The 19721-nt window shown below is 39.0% G+C and overlaps 1 protein-coding gene across 1 annotated transcript; it reads right to left on the bottom strand.

Moving 5' to 3' along the window:
• Positions 1-5551: 5551 nt before the first annotated feature.
• On the bottom strand, positions 5552-19698 carry LOC124276217 (DNA-directed RNA polymerase III subunit RPC10-like). The gene is made up of 3 exons (XM_046711880.1): positions 19500-19698; positions 15748-15835; positions 5552-6288 (listed from the first exon to the last, which is right to left on the bottom strand). The coding sequence occupies exons 1-3, from the start codon at positions 19608-19610 to the stop codon at positions 6161-6163; spliced, it is 327 nt and encodes a 108-aa protein (XP_046567836.1). The 5' UTR covers positions 19611-19698; the 3' UTR covers positions 5552-6160.
• Positions 19699-19721: the final 23 nt, after the last annotated feature.

Genomic DNA, 19721 nt, shown 5'->3' on the forward strand with positions numbered 1-19721 from the left:
CTGAACGACCGACGTTCTTTGACAGTTTACCTGACGCGAGCACTTGTAGGGATGTTCTCATATCTTGACGCAGAGGCGTTCTAATGGGGTCTAAGATCTGATTTTAGAGATTGCAAGCGAGATAGGCTGAAGGAGATATTTTGTCGTGTTAGTTCCATGGTACCGTTTGTACAAAGAGCAATAAAATATCGACTCAAATTTTAGGAATCAACCCAATTTCATTTTCATCCATGACTATGATACGTATCTGGTTGCTCAACAGGCTTTCCACAAACTTTCGAAACTTGCCCATATTGCAGTTGAGATAAGTTGAGATTTCTGATGGTATCGAACTCGCTTGTGACAAGATAAAAGAAAAACCCGTAAAGTCTTTCAAAGCATAAAGCCAGCTTTTCGTGAAAGTTGGGTTTTTTCGTATCCGAGGTCAAGTGTACCATGGAAGATGATCTTAGTATTTGGTAACCTCGATGTACACTTCCAGCTAAGAATTACCACTTACATGACGTCGGGAAGTGAGTTTTAATCCACCTGTTTTACAACTTGTTAATATGTCCTGTGTTGAGATGAAAACAGAAATAGAAGCTTTCACGAAAATGAGTTTGTGTTGTTATTGTCTACATTGCAAATGTTTGTTGTTGTTGTTGTGGTAGCCTAGTGGTTATAGTGTTCGCTCGTCACGCCTAAGGCCCGGGTTCAATTCCCCATATGGGTACGAAGCCCACTCACTCACTCATTTTGTTTTTGGGGTGCTGTTTTTAAATTAATACCTTGCTTCACACATTGTACCCTTGTGGGGATTCGAACCCGGGTCTTCGGTGTGACGAGCCAACGCTTTAACTACTAGGCTACTCCACCGCCCCCCTTGCACTTTGAGCCTTTGGCACACGTAGTCAAAAATACACAGTAATAGTTCCCTATCTGGTAAGATATGACACTCTCGCAAATCAATCAGAGGTATAAGTGGTCGAATCTGGACGAGGAAAACCAGTGGTCGACAGGATGACGAGCAATCAGCCACAAAGCCGACGACCCTTCTATCGTCCAGAACCATCAGCACTGGAACATCGAATATGAGGACCATGTTCGGCTTGGAATCCTCAGGGGAAAGAAGCAGAGGCAGGCCCCAAAACACATGGAGACGTGACCTCGATGGTGATAGAAAGAAACCAGCTGGAGAGGAAAACCCAGGACGGGGGGGGATCTGGAGATCTGTAGTATACGGCCTATGCCCCACGAGGGGTGTCAGGTCTAAGTAAGTAAGTAAGTAATTTCAAGATAATATGGGAGAATACCCTGAAGTGACACAAATCACAGACGAGCACAAGAATCAAGGGCGGGAGTACATTCTGTCAGGGGACACAACTCTGGGTTTCGGCGCCTAATGCCACTCGACCGGTCGTGGCCCTCTTCAAACGATAGGGGTATATTTAGATGAACGTGTGATAGAAAACAGGTCTTAACGCTACGACTATCTAAATGTCTATAAATCAATGCAGGCTTAGATAGACGAAGATAGGATTGCTTTGTGGCACGAGACTCGGATTATCTGTCAACCAGAATCGCTACTCGTAGATCCTCTTGCTGGGCACACCTTTCATATATTGGAGGCTCTTGTGATAACTTTTTCACTGGTACAAGTACAGATAACACCAGCACCAACAACGACACTTGCCACTTGTAAATCTTCAAACTCCAAAACGAGCAATGTCAATGAATGCATGGATAGACAGATAGATAGTTGAGTGAGTGCGTTTAGTTTTACGCCGCACTCAGCAATATTCCATCTATATGGCAGAGGTCTGTAAATAATCGAGTCTGGACCAGACAATCCAGTGATCAACAGCATGAGCATCGATCTGCGCAATTGGGAACCGATGACATGTGTCAACCAAGCCAGCGAGCCTGACCACCCGATCCCGAGATAGATGATAGATAGATAGATAGTCCTGCTGAATGATATGAGGGCGGTCTGGACCAAGCAATCCAGTGATTGATATATGATGTTCCCAATGTGCCTATAGTTCATTCTGCCTACAGTCTTATCAAAACAACTTTATTGATAAGTGGTTTTGAAGTTCAACCATCAACAGTAATGAACTAGTCCACTATGCTAAGTGACTGTGCTTTAATTAATCTGATACATAGAATAACAAACAGGACTGGTGTTATATTGTTTTATTTATTTCGGGGATGCGTGTAACATTAACAATGTCAATTAAATAAATATTAATGTTTTGCACATTCTTAAGCACACTGACAATAAGTTGAGAAATTGTCGAGAATTTAACACATTTCACAGAGAAATTAGCTTAAAGCTTTTGACACAGTTGTTAGAGGTTTCACAGAGTGAGTGAGTTCAGTTTTACGCCGCTTTTGGCAATATTCCAGCAACATCACGGCGGGAGACACCAGAAATGGGCTTCACACATTGTACCCATGTGGGGAATCGAACCCGGGTCTTCGGCGTGACGAGCGAACGCTTTAACCACTAGGCAATCCCATCGCCCAGAGGTTTCACAGAGTCTTAAGCCAGCTTGAGCAGGTGTCCAGCTGCATCCAGGAACTGCAGAGGAGATTTTCTTCCTTTGACGAAGTGTTGCTTCAGTCTATGGATAGATAGATAGACTGACCAGTTCACGGTAGATTCGTGGACGGCGACGGACTGCAGCTCCATGGTCGGACTGGGTGCGTTTCTCTCGATTAACCTTCTCGATCTTCTTGATCTGGGACGCAAACTCATACATACGTTCGGATGAGCTTTCTGGATTCTGTGTTTCATTCTGCTGTGGAAGCACTCTAAGTACTTCTCGGTCCTTGGACCTTGGACCCATGAGCCAGGTCAAAGCCGTCGAGACACAATAAACACCACCAACCAAGCTATTCTAATCTGGAATCGCCCAAGTCATTTGAATGCATAGGGATTATCATTTTCCTCTGCAATCCATCTTGATAGAACCAGGTGATCTTTAGCCAAATCCCGTTGTTGTATGTTAAATATTTGATGAGGTGAAATAAAGTCATGACATGTCGTGATTCAAGATGCTCACTGTTTGAGGTTCAGCGTTTTTTTACCAACTGCTTAAAGACGCAGTGTTCAAACCGTTCATGTTTACAATTTGGGTGTTCTTTAACCCACACTGAATATTCCAGGTATGTGAGCGCTACCTGGAAATAATCCATCGCGGACCAGACAACCAATGGAATGAACACAGACATGAAACACCCGATGTATTCAGTTATCTCTGGGGCGGTGATGTAGCCTAGTGGTTAAAGCGTCGTCACGCCGAAGACCGTCGAATACCCCGCATGGGTACAATGTGTGAAGAAGGTGTCCCCGCCGTGATGTTCGAAATTGCTAAAAGCGGCGTGAAACAAACTGGGTACAAGTTGTGTTGCCTGGGGGCGGTGGGGTTTCTAGGTTAAATCCCACACCAAAGACCCGGTTCGTCATGGGCCCAAAGTGTGTGAAGCTGCGCCGTCATACTGCTGAAATGTTGCTCGAAGCAGCGTTAAACCATACTCACAAAATCATAGGTTGTCCGAGATCTATTATTATCCCATTTGGCAGGTTAACCCATTGTCAGGCCGCTTAACGGGTGCAGCTGTAGCTTTGTTTATGAGCTGAAGAGTTATCTGCCTTTGTCTGTAAAATGATTTGCCACTTAGCCGGTACATTATATCTCTTGTTGGACGTATTTGCAGTCAACTCGTTGGTGTAGGGTAGCTACACAGGTGATTATACCTCACGGTCTGGTGCTTCGTCTCCTTCAAGGCTATGTGGGCTGAGATAAATTATCTGTGACATTTGATTCAAAACCCTTTACCATGATTACTTGAAGACACCATAACATGGTCCCTGTTAACTGCAAGGCTAACTTACATGGTATATGAGTAATGACATCATGTTACTTCATTTGGGTATGGATGGGTGTCTAAAATATAATCAAATGGAAATACATCATGTTGCCTTGTAGGGTAAATTAAAATGTGCTCAATCATTGAAGTCTCCAAAGATCATTTTTCTATTTGAAATAACATAAGCACTTGTTTGTGTATGAATAAAAATAATTGACCTGAACATGAAATAAAATTGCTGATCTGAAATTATTATTCTTTTCACTACAAATTATTGCTGCACATCAAGCCTGTTAAACAAACAGTTATTAATTGGTTCAAGATATGAAGCAATGTAATGTTTTTCCGGTACTGTTTTTGTAAAATGTAATTCTTGTCCATATTTATTCTATACCAGTCTTTTTACACAATTGAATAATCTAAATATTGAATACTATAGGTTAAGGACTTTACACCTGCACTTGTGAAAACAATCATTTCGAAGTAAGAATATATAAAAACTCTTGTGATGGGACAAAACAGAGCAAATGGTCATTTCCTACTGTGCTTGAGAGGGTGTAGTTGTCTGGATTGATTGGTTGGTTTGTTGTTTAACGCCATACTCACCAATATCTCAGCTATATGGCAGCAGTCTGGATAATAAGTCTCGACCAGACAATCCAGTGATCAACAGTATGTGCATCAATCTACACAATTAGGATACGATGACATGTGTCAACCAAGACAAGGAGCCTGACCATCCGATCCCATTAGTCACCTCTTACGACAAGCATGGGATACTGAAGACCAATTCTAACCCGGATCTTCATGGGTATGGTTGTTCTGGAAGATCAGCTTCAGCATGTACATGGGAGGTTACAACAATCAGCACTGTGGGATATACTTTTAGGGAGGCTGCGTGGTATGGCTGAACGATGGTTAAAATGTTATATCTGGGACTGCACTTTCTTAGTAAAACACAAAGTACTAATCCCTTTTTGGCTGGAGTCTCATCTGGGACTCTAACACACACTCTTTGAGTGGGACACCAGGCTCCGATTTCTCGAAAAAAAACTTAAGTTTTTACTCAGATTTAAAACTGAGTTTGACAATTTGAAACAGCTGAATTTTTAACTCAACTGCATTTTTAAAATACAAAAGCCCAAAAAATTAAGTAATCTATCCACCAAACACAAATTGTCTACTAAGTTCTGAGTTTAATATCGACTTCAGTTCATTCTGGGAAATGCATTTTGATGCGTTTTCTCAAATTTGAGTAAAAACTCAGACTTAAGTTTGTTTCGAGAAATCGGGGCCTGATCACCAGCATATAAAGTCAACTATCTAACCCACAGTGGGACTGAGGATTCAACAAAAACAGGGAATAAGACGACAGTTAATGTAAACCATATACTGTGTACCCCTCATACAAGAGTAAGATGGCACTGCTCCCAGATTCACAGGCTCTGTCATCTGACTTAATCCTTTGTAGCTGCATAGAGGCAATGCTATTAAATCAGTGTTCACACTCAGCCACTCAGGTTGTTTATATGCTCCAGACTTGATCTCACATCTTAAAAAAACATGTGTGAAAGGCTCTACTCTTTAAACCCTGCTTTATAAAACTATCCCAACAGACTGAAACTAACAATGGTGAACATTAATGATTGCAACTTCTCTCTCATTCAAAGTACACTTTAACAGAAAACAAAAGGTGTCCTTTGTATACCTTTTAATACAGAAATATACACAGTAAAGACTCCATTTTGATACTCTTAAAATATAAATGCAGATAAGGTAAAGCTTCAAGTCAGCATTCACACGCAATATTAACACTGTACAGAGAGTGCCATAAAACCAACATTCAAAGTGACTGAGATAGTTTGGAATAAATCCACAGCCATATCATGTCAGCTTGATGCTTGAGTAAACACCAGACTGATTCAGATCTTCAGACCTTTCACACACATACATTTGAGTTGGTGCTCACAAACCTGGACACAATCATGGCAAGTCTCTGGAGTCAACGCATCTTTCTGGTACACCTGAGGGATGCAACCTGCACAGTCACCTTCAATGAGGCGGACACCAATATATGAATACGTGGAAATTCTCTGATGGTAAACAGTGGTCTCATTAGTGGCCCCAAACATCAATTCAGGCAAATCTGTAACATCACATAAGTCTCCATGTATTCTGGTAAGCCCATCTCTGTGTGTTTGTGCTAAGTCAGCATTATTCCAGCTATCTCCTAGCCTCAAACAGACCAAGCTGGCTGGTGTACCACTTTAGCCATACTATGACATCTTCCTGTCCACATCCTGTCTCAGTCTCTCCACCGATGGCCACACTGCATGTTGCAGCACTTGTAGAACGTTGTCATCGGCTCATCAGCTGACCTGGTTTGTATCTGCATGAAGAATGCCCGAGGATGGTCACACTTTGGACATTTTTCTGAAAGACAAGAGATGGAAATTTGATGGGACTCTATTATGAATGATCATAACTACCATACTTGAAATCTGACTTATGAAGGTCATAATACTAAAATCGCTAAATGAATGCTACCTCTTGGTGCCATTTATGCACGTGGTATGATATGGTCATTTTATGGTCATTTCAGCTGGGGGTACATAAGAGTTGACATTTCGATGATATAGAGTGTGAGATAATGATCTGACAATACAGAATCAAAGAGAAAACTTAAACACAAATAACTAAAAGGCCATGAAAACTGAAGAAGACAAAACATTTTCTTGTCAACATAGTTACAGTTATGGGGATATTCAAACAGGAAAGCATATGCATAGAGGTAACTATGGTTTCTGAAAATATATTGTTTTCTTTACCTAGTTTTTATCATATAAAGCAGAATATTTTAAGCTGCACAAATTCAAGGAAATTTTTATGTAACTGATAATTTTACATCAATAATAAGTAAACAATTGTAAAACATAAATAAATAAAAACATAACTGTACTATATAGCAAAAATATCGCCAACTTCAGAATATTTGAAGAGGCGTATCAGTTCTTTAATGATCTACATGAGAACTTCATGAAAATGTGTTTATTAAAAACAAAATTAAAAATCAGTGAATCTTTAAAGTGGTGCTTTATAATCCTGTAATTCAATGATTTATGAATTCATATTAATATGTTTGCATTTATGAAGGTACAATACTAAAGTGGTATGCATAATGTAAAAATCTGCATTATGCAACAACATGGTGAAGTGAAATCATCAGAATACTTATGTCAATGACTTCACTGAATGCTTATTTAATCATTAAAAAACAAAAACGTAGAACAAACAAATTTACACCAAACATGGAACTAAATCTTGATTGTTCTCTATGCTCCTACCCTTTTTAGACAAAACACTGAGTCGCAACGGTAGAGAAACTTTGCCAGCAGTCCGTGCACGACGTCGAGATGTGCCATACTTTTCCTCAATAGATGCCAGAAACTTGTCCATCAACTCCGACATTGTTGATGAGAAGATTCCCTCGTTCAAAACAACACACTGATCTGATCACAAGCTGGACTGCTCATAAACACACTTCACGTCCTTCTAACTGTTTGATATCACAGTGCACAATCTCCATCAAAACTTAGCATGCTATCTTCTTTGGAACCAGATCAAAATAGAACAACAACACTGACTTCAAGAACACAGGAGGACCACCTCAGAGGGAAATTCCTGGTTCAGCATACAGGACATAGCAAACAGATTCCAGGCGAATAGCTACACAATCCCATACACACCTCAATATATCCAGAGTTTCAGATCCTCCATAAAGTTTTTGCCTTTAAGACCTGTTTCTGTCACTTCAGCATGAAAGCAATTCCTAAGCCGGTCCATACAACACATTCTTCTGTTGTTTCTGTTCAGCCCAGCAATATTCCATATATCAAATCGCAATTCTCAATCTAAACGTCAACCATATGAATACTCCTACAAAAACGTCAGCCTCATTTACATATCATATTACTCATAATCGATCCAAGTTCAATGTAGCCATTAAATAAATTCACAGCCATACACCCTTTGTATATTTGTAACAATGCTCAAAGAAACCGAAATGCTAAGATGTACGGAACACTTTGTAGCAGAGATCTGCTGTGTTTGCCTTCTGTAGAGGGTATTAGTCTGGATTATACTTCTTGTAAACCTGTATTATCTACCTATTTCCTGTGAAATGTTAAGCCGATTGTACTCCAAGTGATCGAGATCAATATACAACTGACAACTCTAATCAGTTAGCCATTACTCTGTCGTCTGCTGAAAGGCCGCCATTGTGCCAGAGTGTACAGACGTCTGCTTTTTCAGACGCTTTTCAGATTATATAAAGCAGCTTTGGAAATAATGAGTGACATTTATGATCAATGATAAGTCTTTTCCAACTATGTCTACCAACAAATCATCAACACACATACATTTGTGACCTCAAGCATTACCAAGTTACAGGTAGAGGTCAGACGTTTCTGTTCAGCTCAAGCAATGTGCGAAATATTCTTCAATGGGGTATTGTAATCACTGGGTAGTGTCACATGTATCTCATGAAGCCTGAGAGCATCACTTGATCTTTATAAAACAGTCTACCGAACATGTCAAACATAATAAAATGAACATTCTCCACATTTCAATGAATAAATGGTTCAGCTAATACAACTGCTGTGTCTTAATTGGGGTAAATTACAAAAGTTATCATAGCCAAATACTAACAAGTGTCCAACGTTATATTTACTTTTATACACTTTTGAGCATTACCATCTTATTCAATCAATTATTGTCAATAACCATTTAGTCAATTATGAAACCCATTATGTGCCGCACTCTGATGGGACACAGGTCATGCCATTGTTGTAATATTTGAACAGTGGAAACTGAAAATCATTTTCTTTTTGCAGGTTACTTTTTAAGATACTGTTTTATGTATTTTATTGGCACCAGAATCCTCCTTGTTACCTTAATGTATTCAGAAATAATTACTCCAGCCTTACTAAAATTATACTTTTGCAGGAAAAAAAGTTTATATTTGAAAATCATCTTGTCCTTTTATTGTTTCTTACCCATTTTCTCACCATGTGTGTACTGTCAATTTATTTGGGTGTATAAATTTGTTTATTGATGTAATGTGGGGCGGTGGGGTAGCCTAGTGGTTAAGGAGTTCGCTCGTCACGCCAAAGACCCCTGTTCGATTCTCCACATGGGCATATTGTGTGAAGCCCATTTCTGGTGTTCCCCGCCATGATATTGCTGGAATATTGCTAAAAGCGGCGTCAGACCAAACTCACTCACTCACTCATTGATGTATTGATAGTGGCTCAGAACTTTGTCCAAGACATTTAAGATATGCCTTTTTAAAACATATTCAATGATTTCCAAGATCACCTTCGTATGTTCAAAGGTGTGACACTTTAATAATCTACTTCTACTTAACATTCACGCTCTGGTCTTATACCTTTACTTTCAGCCCCTCCAAAAATCTGGCGGCAGAATCATTTTAGGAATGATTTAATCCTTGTCATGTGTCTTGGCTACATAAGCCTTGATCGAGACTGACTTAGAAGGTCAGAGAGTCATGTCTTACCTTCAGCCATGTAGGGTTAGGTTCCGTAGACTATTTTCATCTATTTTACTTAAAAAACACATCAATATATGGTCTCAGATTGTTGACATGGAAATGTATGTTTGAGTTACTAGTGAGTGAGGCAATCTTATAGTAAGTGAGTTTGGTTTAACACCAACAAGCATGGAATAATGTGCATATATTCCCCCAAAGAATCTTCACAGTGGCAGAGATCTATACATGGCTGGCATTTATCTAACACACTGTATGTAAAGCGCACCCACCATACCAACCCAACCTAACCACACACACACACACAAGTTCTCATTTACAAAAATGTGTACCCATATTTTACATTTGTTTTGGATTGTCTGGTCCAGACTAGATTAAATATAGACTGACGCCATATAGCAGGAATATTGCTGAGTGCACCGTTAAACAAACGAACCAACTATAACTGTAATACAGTAGACTGTATTTTGATACTACATGCTAATGCACCCAATCCTATCCCCAAGTACCACACCGTCTGGTCAACACTTGATTTTTTACACACCACCAACATATAGCTGGAATATTGCCGGTTGCAGCGTTAAACAACAAACAAACAACACCAAGTATCACAACAGTCTGCAGTCCAATGTATCGTTACACCAGCCCGCTATTTATTCTTTGAACAATTTTTCTGAGATAGCAACCTGAAGCCCTTATGTAATTGTAGGTTAATTCTCAACTACCATACGTCAGGCGACCCTCTTCACTTCTGTCTGCGTTTACATAATATTCCTTATCTCAAATACTAAACAACTTGCTTGAATGCTTTTAAGCCTACTTCAAAGAAATGACTCACAGACCATAGCATTTGATACTGATATGTTTTCATGCAATACAGCCATAAATACGGGCAATAAACACTGTATACTGCACACCGGAAGCCTATGCCTAGTTATACATGAATGCAGGGCAAAGAAGTGTTGGTATACTGGCTGTGGCAAGCGTAAAGTACTTATAATGACAGCACTTGGTTTTACAAAGAGTTAGATACATGTAAAGATACGCTTGAATGAGTGAGTGAGTTGTGTTTGATGCTGCTTTAACCAGAATGTCAGTTATGTGGAAGGGCTAAGGTGACCGTGACTCCCATACCTTAACATAGTAAGTAAGTGTGTTTAGTTCTACGCTGCACTCAGCAATATTCCAGCTATATGGCGGTGCTCTGTAAATAATCGAGTCTGGACCAGACAATCCAGTGATCAACAGCATGAGCATCGATCAACGCAATTGGGAACCGATGACATGTGTCAACCAAGTCAGCGAGCCTGACCACCCGATCCCGTTAGTCGCTCTTACGACAAGTATGGGTTACTGAAGATCAATATTCTAACCCGGATCTTCACAGGTAACCATAAACTTTAGGCAGTCTTAGAGCTAAGGTTGATTTATACAAAGGCACCATGGTGTTTATCCAAGATTCTCATATAAGATGCTCAGGTGTAAGGGAAAAAATGGTTATTTCTTACAAAATTGGATTGCATCTAGTTCATATTTTTGTGAATTTAGGAGTGATTTAAAATTGAATTTTCAGATTTCAATCGATGTAATAAATTTACTCTAAGTATTAATACATTATTATTGTTGTTGTTTTTGGTCTTGTTTTCAGTTATCAGTGAAATACAGCTTATCATAACAGAGCCATACAACTGTCATCAGAAGATGACATATCCCCTGGCCACCACATATTTGAAAGAACAAATCATCTGACAGTTACTTAAAGTCCAACTTGATGAGAAAATTTCTGTCTGATCTGTCCATCCATTTCTAAGAGTAGTTATAGGGCTATCAATACAATAACATGGAATTAGCTTCGTAACTTTGTACGTCTGTGACAGGAGTGAATTGAGGCATTTTTAATTACAATTTGACAATATTTACTGACATCCATAAAAAACATAGGGTTGAATTCGGACCTCAGGTCCTGATAAATCCCTGTATATTGAGTGAGGTCAATGTGAGGTGAAAACCAACACAGGCAGGTCTCATACGTTTAGTGAATCAAGGGATCATAATCAGAATGGATATGGTATTAGGAGCCTAACCTGACATAAAAATAACTGTGGTTCCAATCACCAAATCAACCCTATAAAATGTGTCGGACCCAAAAGTATATACACTAAGAATTAACTTGAGCAACATTTGCTCTGCTTTTTCTCGATTGCCAGTTTCCTAACTGCAGTGGAACTTGTATAAATGCACATGAACATTGGACACTTTGAAAGTGTCATGCAACAGTTTTTCAAAATTTTCAAAATCTACCATTCATGAGGTTTGGAACTTCTAACATGTGTTTTACGATCGTACCACCTAAAGTCGTGACTGACAACAACTAGGACTGGAACTAATAATAGTAATGATGAACGTGATTATGACCTGATACCAGCAAAGGAAGATACCTATTAATCAGCCACACTAGCAGCAGTGTAATGTAAATCTAAATGTGTTTTTATGAAAAGAAAAATAGAAAAATTAATGGTTTACCAAAGCATGCATGTCTAAAATTTAATTCCAAGACTAACACTTTGACTTTCTTGTGTTGTTCTACACAACCTGCACATGTCAGACAGACTTTGCAGATAATACTTCAAATTTTAAACAGAAATGCCTGCCTACACATTATCTAAATGTGGGACTTACGTATTTCAGAGAAATTCAACCAGACAATACAAATTCTAAAACATATTATTAATATATATATAATATTAAATGGCTTGGGCTCCTTAAATATTGGGTTGGCTTTTTGCTTTTACCAATGGCTACCTAGAAAATAAGACTTACTGAGCAAATGACAGTTTGGTCAAATATTAACTTTGAGGGCTATATTTCCAAAGAAAATATAAAAAGGTGAGAACTTTTAAAATTTCATAAGTGCAAAGTTATAAAATACGAACATATAATTCTCAAATAAAAAACAGGAAATGATAACATACAAATTTTATGAATTTAATGCAGTAGTTTGTTAAATGAAGACATTTACCTGTCTCGCATGTCAATATACATCAGATGTTCTTGTAATGTTCTAATAAGTAACCTCATCAAAGATGTTCTCCCAAATATGTTAATGCCCAATTTGAACAAAATGTTGTTCAAGTTTTTAATAGGTGATCACTTTTTCAAACAGTCTGCAAGCATTTTGTCATCTTGTACATAATAGGACTTAAATTCAGCCACTTCCAAATCAGTTAGATCTGTTCTATTAAGTGTTTGTAAAACAATCATGGTTATGATACCTCTGTTTATTATTTCTTACTAATTATTAATAAAAATAAAGAAAGTGATATGCTGAACCATGTGTTAGACAGCAAGAGCTGACAAGTTGTCAAGAGTTATCTCCCTTATGTCATCTTTCCCATTTCCATCATGGGGGTGATGATGATTGTTACATTATTATTGAGAAGCATGTTCAATGTGAATGCCCCCTCCCCTCCATAAAATATTATGTACAAAGTAAGTGACCCCCCTGCATGTCATGCACAAAATCAATGACGACCCCCTGGTACGATTGACGATGCCCCTATCTCCCAAGAACAAAATGGGAGACCCCCCCTTAAAATCATCATCAACCCCACTAGCCATTAATTATGAGCGGACCCTAATCATGCTGCCCATAATTTTTAACTACATGTATACATTAATGACTTTTCAATTTCTGTATCCATGAATCATAAACCTAAAAACTGGATAAACCTAAATCACATGTACATGAATCAAATGTCAACAAATGGTTTCTTATCTAGGACAATCGAGAGTGGTTGAGTGTTTTAAGGCCACATTACGGAAGTGATCAGGTTGGGTCAGCAAAGCGGGAACAAGGAATTCTATGAGAAGGAAAACCCTGGACACTTATGGCAGTCTGTTGCATAGTAACCAAAACAGGCTGTAAATAACATAGCCATATTTTCCCTAGGTGGAGGTGAGAGTTGTCATGGAACTATCATATTTTCCTTGTTGGACAACCAGGCAATACTGACACGACTCAAAATTATATTCAGACAAGATATGCACTAACGTAAATCTGTTGTACAAAGTAAATCTGAACTGAATGGGGTGCAATGGTAAGGAATCAAGGGTTGTTTTACAGAGGCCCAGATAAGCTGCGTATCCGGGTAAAATATGCATAGAAAATTTCCAATTACGCATTGAAAAATAATTGTTGCGTACCAATTACGCATTTAAAATGTTAGATACGCAAAAAGTTTAAAACAAATGCGTACGGAATATATTTATAAAAATAGCTTGCGTAATGAAAAAGACATTGATTGCTTTCAAGTTGTACTGTTAGTATAGGACAAGTGTTGTACTGTCAGTACAGGATGAGTGATTTTTTTATGAAATCATTTCCATTATATTTAAGTTGGTTTTGATTAGGTATGACATAAGGCAGAACATACCTGCTTAGTAAACTTACTCAATGACATAATACTTAGGTGAGTAAAATGACTGAAATACTCACATATTTGAAAGCAGTGGGTAACGGAAAATGAAATACCCACTCAACATTCATAATACCCACTCCAAAAAATACATTGGGTACAGTACCCACATGAGCTAAATCTTATCTGGAGCTCTGGTTTTACTTGACAGTAGAGCGAGGTGGAATAAACTTCACCTAGCCCAACAGAAATGTTACCAGCCACAGGACACTGGACAAGGAGCTTTCAGAGACTTGTAGTATCTGTTTATTGTTCTCATAGAGCCATCTAATACACGAAGACAAAGCCATCAGACAAACAAAATTAAACACAATAGACATCTGGTAGGACTCTCTGAAGAACAATGGTAGTACAAGAGATATGGTCCAGACAAAGAAAACAATATGAACAGGATCAAAGTCAAACTCGTTGCCAAGGAAACACAAAATAAACCCTACAAATCTGTTAAGACTGACTGACTGAGTTTGGTTTTACGACGCTTTTAGCAATACTCCAGCAACATCATGGCGGGGGACACCAGAAATGGGCTTCACACACTGTGCCCATGTGGGGAGAACCGGGTCTTCGGCGTGATGAGCGAACGCTTTAACCATTAGGCTACCCCACCGCCCCAAATCTGTTAAGAGCAATGGGCACCAGTTTAGAGCATGGTCTTTGTGAGTGCAAATGTTCAAGAACATAATGAAAGAATAGCAGGAAGTCTCAGAAATATACATGACATAGTGTGGACAAACATACCAATATGAACTGAATCAACATTAAACGTCTTGCCATGGAGGGGCAGGGGGGTAGCCTACTGGTTAAAGCATCCGTTCGTCAAGCTGAAGACCCAGGTTCAATTCCCCACATAGGTACTAGGGCTGTAACGATGCATTGAGCTATCGATGGATTGGAATTGTTGAGCCTCCGATAGCAATTAATCAGTGGTGGAAACGAAAAACTATTGATGCATTGATAGTACGTGTGACTATCAATAGTTTAGTAATTGACTTCCTTTAATAAATGCACAGTGCAAAATACAGGATATTTGGGTGCAGACTTGCAGCTTCACTGAGTTTATGCTTTAACTGTTTACTTGATCTGTGTTTCAAGTTTCTTGTCAGTTATTAGAAGAGACTGAAACTACTTCAAATTGTTTTTATTTCATATAAACTATACATTCATTTGAGAAATTACTTCAAATGAGACAATTCAAGGAGAGAAAAACTATTGCAATAGTATTACAATAGTTGGTCACAATTGACTATCACTATCGCAATAGTATGTTGCAATAGACTATGGCTATCGCAGTAGTTGTTCCCCCCTCAATAGTCACCCCTAATAGGTACAATGTGTGTATCCCATTTCTGGTGTCCCCTGCTGTGATATTGTTGGAATATTGCTAAAAGCTGCATAAAACCATACTCACTCACTCACTCTTGCCATGGAAGCAAAATAAAAACAATATACACATCCCTAAATGGCAGAAGGTACCAGTTTTCAACCCAGTCTCTGTGTGTGCTAAGTATCATTTACGGACAACCCATTTCAGGATATGACAAAAGATTATTACAGATGGACAGACTAATGGATGACTGACTGACTGACTGACTGAGTTTGGTTTTACACCGCTTTTAGCAATATTCCAGCAATATCACGGCGGGGGACACCAGAAATGGGCTTCACTCATTGCACCCATGTGAGGATTTGAACCCGGGTCTTCGGCGTGACGAGCCAATGCTTTAGCCACTAGACTACCCCACCGCCCCGACTACCCCACTGCCCCGACTAATGGATGAACAGACGGACAAGCTAATTAATTATGACAACCTATATTACACAACAGGAGACAAACACAATTTGAGGCCCTACCTGCTGTAGAGTCAACATTCTCCCAGGCCTCAGCTCCACCAAGTACATCATCCACCTCCTTCAACTTGGGGTACTTCTTGTGAGATATCTGAAACACAGGACGATGAAATACACAGTTAGTATCATCAACTGTTGATCCAAAAACACAGGTCTCAAGACAAAAGCAGTGATTGATTAATTCACTTACAGATACACCATGGACAGCATACTGACTCTCAGTCAACGTCCTTGCCTGATCCCTTTCAAGCCAAGTACCAAGCAGACAAGGCATTCATGTATACACAGGGGTGGAAATAACTTTGAAATTGCTAGTGAACTCCGGTACAGTGGAACATGTAAAATCACTTGCCCTGATAACTTTTCCACCATACCGTCCATTTTCTTGTTGATTTTTTAAATAAACAACATAATTAACATTGGAAAGTCAACTGGACACCAGTACAGTGTGATATACAAATTTGCTTGCCCGACAGAAAAAAACACTGGATGATACATATACCATCTTTTACTATCTTTTGGCATGGCATGGCCAAGAGATAAAGCCATCAACCTGCTGCTAGATGGGCAGACACTCAAAGAATATCATCATATAAGTGTTGAGGCACTTAAATACGCTGGAAACAAAAGAATCTGGGCAACGCTGCTTAGGTTTCTCTAGAAGACAGAAGATGGAACACTGATTCAAGGTGTCTGAAGCAGGTTTTTTTTACACAGACTTTTAAAAATGGGAGTCATGGTGACTCACAATATTTATTTTTGGGAGTCATTTTCAATATTTGGGAGTCATAAAATCCTTATGTTAATCATTCTCAGTATGTAACTGTGTATGTCACACCACCAAATGAAACTACAGCATTGTTCAATTCAAACAGCCAGGATTACTGTCTCCTCTGAGTTCTCTGGAACAATCTGACAGCTCTGTGAAAGTCAAACTTCATCGAACAATATCTTTTTTTTGCTTATCAAATCGATTTTATTGAACTGAATTGTGAGGGCCACCCATAAAACTTGCGTCAAACTTGACTCGTATGATAATATTTTGAGAGTCATTTACAAAATTGTTGCGTCAAATACGCAGGAATCACGCGTCATGTTAAACCCTGCTGAAGCACACAAATTCTGCAGATTCTACTTTATGCAGCCACTGGCTTTGGATCTTGAGTCCTGTTGTTTTGTCTATTGTGAGTCAAGAGATTAATCAGTTCCCAGATCAGGGTTTTCAAAACAATCAGATTAACACATACTCTGAATATAATCCCTGATTTGGTTGCACAAACTTATTCATTCAGATTAATGTATTATGATGTTTAATCTTTGATCGAAGGGAAGGTAATGAAAACTGCAATACATAACAAAGGTATGTCACTAAGTATGATATCAAAAGTGTAAGGCTACTTTACAATGAATTATCATTTGCAGAAGCCCTAGCACTGCCATTGGTAGCCCGATGAAGGATGAAAGGTGAACAGACTGAGGACATCTGTGAGTGATAATGGCCAGAAAAATAGTTTCGCATTTATTATTATTACAGGGGTGGAAATAACTTTAAAATTGCTAGTGTACTCCGGTACAGTGTCACATGTAAAATCACTTGCCCTGATAATTTTTCCACTATACTGGCCGATTTTCTTGTTGATTTTTTAATTAAACAACATAATTAACATTGGAAAGTCAACTGGACACCGGTACAGTGTGATATGCGAATTTGCTTGCCCGGCAGAAAAAAACACTTGACTGGGGCGTCGGGCAATGGGTTATGTCCACCCCTGTATTATTATATTTATGGATAGAATTTGTCCTCAGCATGACAATACATTGTATCTCAAACCATCCCAACCCAAACAAACAGAAACAAAATTGTTTTTTGAGCTTTTTGAACGTCAGATTTGGTATTTCCATAGATACTGATACCTAAAAATTAGTAATATACTGAGACTGTGCAATGATAAATATTCGTACTTGCTAGGAAGATCAGACTACCATACAACAGACTAAACATTGCACCTCCCAAATCTGGCAAATGTTTATTCATCTAATCACTACTGTATTGTTTTCTGTTTAAAAATAAACATATAAATATATGTACAGGACATAACTGATCTGTATGTCATCAATCATGTAAGATGAGACAGTCATTCAACTACAGATGGGTGCCACGTTTGTTTACATTTTTATGCAGATTATCTTTGATGTCATCTAGCAACCAGCATGACTGACCCCGGAGAGCGGAAGGTCGCGGGTTCGATCCCCGACTGCGCCATACCAAAAGACGTTAAAATATGGTACTTGTTGGTCCCTGCCTGGCGTTCGGCATTAATGGGTACAACAAGGACTGGTATAATGTGTCTGAGTGGGGTATTCATGCTTCACTGCGGCATGGTATCTCAGTGGGCTAGCACTATAAAACCAGCTTAAGTCTGGGCTAGTACAAGCAGCCGCACATACACATACTCACACATGCATGTCGTCATATGAGCGAAATATTCTCAAGCACGACGTAAAACCCAGTTTCACTTCACACCTCACATGACTGACATTGTGACAACTGTCAGTCACTAGGCAAAATGAGGGCATCATCATGAAGAAGTTACAGTGGCATGCACTTTTCTTGTCACTTTAAGATAATTCTGTCTATTTTAGTTTTATTAAGAGTAAACTGCACATTTTAATGAAGGCTGAGGCTATATCAGCTGATCATTGAGAATTGTACGGAAACCTGTTGGGGTCAAAACCTCTCAGACAGATCTATCTAATCTACCAATGTGTTCAAGAAATAGTGTCACACATATATTTAGACTCCTAGTATATATCTTACAAGTTGGACTTGTTCTGGGTTAGAATTGGTCTTCATCAACTCTTGCTTGTCATAAGAGGTGACCCGTGAAGGTCGAGGGCCCTTATTCTCGAAACGTTCATAGCCCTAAGAATTCTTAACTTTGATCATAGCCAATGTGTTAAGAATGGGCTTAAGAAGTTCGTAGGGCTACGAACCTTTCGAGAATAGCTAGCCAGGTTAGAATGAATCTTCATTAGCCCATGCTTGTCGCAAGAGGTGACTAACAGGATCAGGTGGTCCGGCTCACTGGCTTGGTTGACTCATGTCATCGGTTCCCATTTGCGCAGATCGATGCGCATGCTGTTGATCACTGGATTGTCTGGTCCAGACTCGATTATTTACAGACCGCCGCCATATAGCTGGAATATTGCTGAGTGCGGCATAAAACTCAACTCACTCACTCACTCATAAGAGGCAACTTAAGGGATCGAGTGGACAGGCACGCTGACTTGGTTAACACATGTCATCATATCCCAATTGCGTAGAAAGATGCTCATGCTGTTGATCACTAGACTGTCTGGTTCAGACTCGATTATTTACATACAGCTGAAATATTGCTGAGTGCCGGCTTAAACAAGAATCAATCAATATGTCTTTCAAGTTGAATCGCTACTATATCGCCATCAAGATGAGACACACATCATGAGTGTAATGTTTAGATATCCCTTTCATAAAGAAATTTTACTAAATCTTCTGTTCTCATGATTGAAACATTTTTTTTATTGTTTTTAAATCACATACTACTCCCAGCATCAAACAGTCAAAGACACTTACACGTCATTAAAACTATAGTTTGGTAATAACGACTTTAGGTGATATTTGCGTCTGATACATCAGACACCATCTAAAACATATATGGTCTCTGGATACATTTTAAGTCACTTATGTACAATACAGATTACAGTGAATACTGCACCTTTCTTGTAATGTTCTGTATGTACGGACACGTATTGCACGCAAAACGTAAACACTTCGGCCCCTCTTCCACAACCAAAACGTTGGCACATATTGGACAAAATGTCAACATGTTTGTAACTGGCTGATCACTCTACTAATCCAGATATGGCGTGACGAAATGTTCACGTTGATTTGAGTAAACTGAAGTAAACAGTGCATGTCAGTATATGATAATGAAATG

The sequence above is a fragment of the Haliotis rubra genome, unplaced genomic scaffold, assembly GCF_003918875.1.
Source record: "Haliotis rubra isolate DU_JTF1 unplaced genomic scaffold, ASM391887v1 Scf207, whole genome shotgun sequence".
Lineage (NCBI taxonomy): Eukaryota > Metazoa > Mollusca > Gastropoda > Lepetellida > Haliotidae > Haliotis > Haliotis rubra.